Raw genomic sequence first — 3,951 nt, 5'->3', positions numbered from 1 at the left:
GGAGGAGGCGGCGGAGGACGAGGAGGACGAAGACAGGGAGGACGAGGAGGCCCGCGCCCAGGTCACGGAGGGGGAGCCGCCCACGCCGCCGTGCCGGATCACCAGCTTGGTGGGCAGGTGCAGAGGGGGCTGGGCTGGGGCCCCGGACGCCGAGGACGGAGACGGGCCGTGGCCGGGCAGCCGGTGTCCCTCGGAAGAAGCGGCGACGGGGAGGCCGAGAGTGCGGGAGGAAGACACGTACTCATCTGTAGAAGGGGGCCAAGAAAACCCTGGGGGTTAGCCAAGGCAGGAGGCCCCTGCAGAGCTGAGAGGAGCCGGTGTCCACTGAGTACTGACCATCTGCCGGGCCCGCTAAGCCCTTCACTCACGAGGACACTGCTAGGCAAGACCCTTTCCCCAAGTTCCAAGTCCCCGTAATATGCCAGCAGCCCTCGGCACCGGACAGAGGATACCACCTAACTTCTGCAACCCACTAACTTCTGCTGGCTTCACCCCAGTCCTGGCTCTGCTCTCCCGCTTTTCTGTGCCCCCGGGGGTGGCAGAACGTTTCCTCCCTCCAGGTCCAGGATTGAGGGGGCGAAATGGACACAGGATGATGGGATGAGCAGGAAGCGGAGGTCCACTCTCAGGGCTTTCAGGCTGGGCTCGGGCGCCGCCCAGTGGCAGAGTGAGGGAAAGCGCCGCACCCTGCGGAGGCGGCGGGGACCCGGCTCCCTCCGCTCTCACCTACCTGGCTTCTCCTTGGCCAGCTGCTTGTCTAAGGCCAGCGTGGTCTTTTCCTCTTGAATGAACATTCGGTCGATCATTACCATCTCCGCGGAGGGGCTCACCCTCTGGGGGCAGGGAGGGGGAGAGGCGATTAGATGAGCCAGTGAAGAAGCGAGGTGGAGGAGGGGACGCGGTCGCCAAGGATGGATGGGAACAGATTCCCAACTGTCCTTCTTGTGATCTGATCCCTCCCTCCCTCCCTCCTTGCAGCGGCGGGTGGGGGTGGGGGAAGGGCAGGGTCCCCCAGGAAGAAAGGTGACAGGCTACCCTACCCGGGACTCCTCCAGCAGCAGGAGGCGGTATTTATTGAGCATGGCCTGGGTGCGTTTCAGCAGCTGCGTGGAGACCGTCTCGAACTCCTCGTCCACTGCGGAGGAAGAGGTCCAGAGACCCAGATGTTGGGGAAGGACCCACAGTCAAGGGCGCCTGCACCCTGTTTGGTCCTCACCTCCCGCCTCCACACCCAGGGGAGGCCTCACCTTTGTGGTAGTCGTTGGGGGAGGGGAGGGCACCCTGGTAGACATGATAGGGCAGGAGGCGGTGCAGGGCATCCTCGAAGGAGGGGAAGGCCGTCTTGCAGTCAGGGTGCAGGACGGAGCCCTGATGTTTGTGCAAATGCTCCAGGAAGCTGGGAGGGTCGGGGGAAGGACCACACACACAGACAACTCGTGGTGAGGCCAGGAGACGGCAGAACCGGACCCTGAGCCCCCAGGCCACAAGGCAGACAACGAGGAGGGAAGGAACGCTGCAGAAATACGTGTGAACGTGTGCCTGGCCTCCCTCACTGTATCTCTGGGGACAACCAATGGCAGGAAGTGCTATCCTTATGCCCATTTTACAGATGAGGAAACTGAGGCCTGCGAAGATGAAGTCACGGATCCAAAGCAGCTAGAGGCAGCGCTGGGAGTTAGATGCCAGAGCGTGCGACTCACCTTCCATGCAATACCATCTCCTGCCACTTGGGGTCAGCATGTCCCCGCTCTACCTGGAACCCAGCAGCAGGCTTGGGGACGCGGGCAGGGAGGTTGGGCCCTTGCGTGGTTGGTTAATAAGATCTGCTTTCTCACTGAGCAGTAGACTATCGCCTACTATGTATGGCTGTCTCTCCCACCAGACATGCTTCCTTGTCTGTACCCAGTGCTGAAGGCCAGCAGCCCTCACACACAGTGGATGCGGGACCTGGTCTGTCCAGTGTTTCCAGAGTCCAGCATAGGACTGGGCACCCGATGAGGATCTGACCAACACTCTCAGTGGACGGAGGGCAGGAGAGAGGGACAGAACGCGAGCATCCAACACGGACCCGCCCACCCACCCCAACAGCCATCCGTCCAGCCATGCACCTGCCTGGGTAGCGTCCATCTATCCATTCACACTGGCCCCCAGGCATCCCTGCGTCCACCTGAACACACACCCCCCAACCCCCGGACAGGAGACACTGCCTGCCAGCCGGGTCCGAGGCGCTCAGGGTACTGCGGTGACCAAGCCACACCAAATATCCACCCCCGCCCGCTTGAAGCCAGCAGCCTAGCTGCCCCACGAATGCTGCTAACACAGCCACAGGGAATCCTCGTCATTCAGCCTATAATCACTACTATTCCCACCCCTCTCCCTAGAGGGGGAGGTGGAGGGGTCAATGACACTTCCCGAACCCACAGCGGGGGACAGTGCCGGGCGAGGAGGCACACGCGGAGCTCACCAGGCTTCTTTGCTGGGCTGAAGCGTGGGGGGTTTCTTCAGGCTGCCCAACTTGCTCTCATACTGTGGGGGAGAGAGAAGCTAGTGAGGGGGGTTTCGTGACGGAGGAGCGTTCCCTTGGCACCTGAGCCTCTCCACGCCCCAGCCTGGGACAAAGATGGGAGGGGCTGATGTCACCCGAGATGGGGTCCAGGTCCTAGCTGCAGGATTGCCCACCCAGCACACTCAACCTGCGGGGAAGACTGGGGCTGGATCCAGGGCTGGGGGGACACAGCAAGGAGAGGGTTACAGGCAGGCTCAAGCCCCAGGCATCCACCTGGGTCGCCTCCTCCAGCCCCTTCTCAGGCTTGGGTCTCTCAGCTTCCACCTGGTACCTCCCTCCCTGCCCATCCAAAGGCCACAAACCCCCCTCATTGTCCAGCACCTGATGGGCACGGCCTCTTTCCTCCCACCCCTGCCAAAATCTCTACCTTGACTTCCCTTGTCCTGCCTATTCTTCCCTTTCAGGCTCTCTTGAATCTTGTCTCTGCCTCAGTCTCCTCCACCTTCCCTGCCTATGCCCCTCTGGCCTGGGTACCACCATCCTAGCTCTCCTCTTGACCACATCCTCCCCTCCCCCCACCCCCATCACCACCTTCTCTTTTCTCTGGCTGCACTGCAAGGCATGTGGGACCTTAGTTCCCCAACCAGGGATTGAACCCATGCCCCCTGTACTGGAAGTGCGGAGTCTTAACCGCCAAGGCAGTCCCTCTGCCATCTCTGACTCAGTGTCTTGCTGGCCACCCTGCCCTGTCCTTCCTTTTAGGGTCTCCCCCCCGCCTGTCCTGAGCCAACACAGTCCCTCCTCCTGCAGCCTCCATCTCTCACCTGCTCATGCCCCCAGTGACCGCCTGGGGTCTCTCTCAGGCCATCTCTCCCATCCTCATTCTGTCGTTTCGGTGTTTGGGGGTGGATCTCCGTTCAACTGTCTTGGTTTCCCACGTGCCCCAGCCTGGACTGGCCGGATGTCTTACCCCCGACCTGGCTGTGTCTCTGCCCATCTCTACCTCCCTGCCTGCCTGCCGGCCGGCCTCCCCTTCCCCTCCAGCCCCATCACAGTTCCCCAGCGACCTGGCCTGGGCCCTAGCCCGCCACTCTGGGTGCCCCTTACCTGCAGCCCGGAGGACTTCCCTGGCCCAGAAGGGACGGCCTTGGCCACGGTCAGGGTTGGGAGGTTGCTGGCAAAGGCTTTGCTCTCGGCAGGAAGCAGAGGAGGCAGGCCTGGGGTGGAGGTGCGGGCAGACAGGGCTCAGGGGTCACGGGCACAAAGGCCCCCCCAGAGACCCTGCACCCCCTACTGCTCTGGTTCTTGGGCCTCGGGGGCTATGGCGGCCCCAAAGTGAGTGCGCCTGGAGGGGATCTGGGGAGTACAGCCCGCCCCCCTCCACCGTCCCTGTCCCTGGAGATCTGGGTGACCCTTGGGCTCCGGTGCCCACAGTTCTGGCCCAC

General features: G+C 62.7%; 1 protein-coding gene across 1 annotated transcript in view; it reads right to left on the bottom strand.

Moving 5' to 3' along the window:
* GLTSCR1 (glioma tumor suppressor candidate region gene 1) overlaps positions 1-3,951 on the bottom strand; it is a 35,882-nt gene that overhangs the window by 1,888 nt on the left and 30,043 nt on the right. The window contains 6 exon segments of the mRNA XM_010852720.1: positions 10-245; positions 731-833; positions 1,041-1,135; positions 1,248-1,396; positions 2,465-2,526; positions 3,614-3,750. Of these exon segments, the coding sequence (XP_010851022.1) occupies positions 10-245; positions 731-833; positions 1,041-1,135; positions 1,248-1,396; positions 2,465-2,526; positions 3,614-3,750 (782 nt within the window).

This window comes from Bison bison, unplaced genomic scaffold, assembly GCF_000754665.1.
Source record: "Bison bison bison isolate TAMUID 2011002044 unplaced genomic scaffold, Bison_UMD1.0 scf7180017864313, whole genome shotgun sequence".
Lineage (NCBI taxonomy): Eukaryota > Metazoa > Chordata > Mammalia > Artiodactyla > Bovidae > Bison > Bison bison.
Note: the sequence above shows the minus strand (reverse complement) of the source record. Positions and strands in the feature narration are given on the sequence as shown.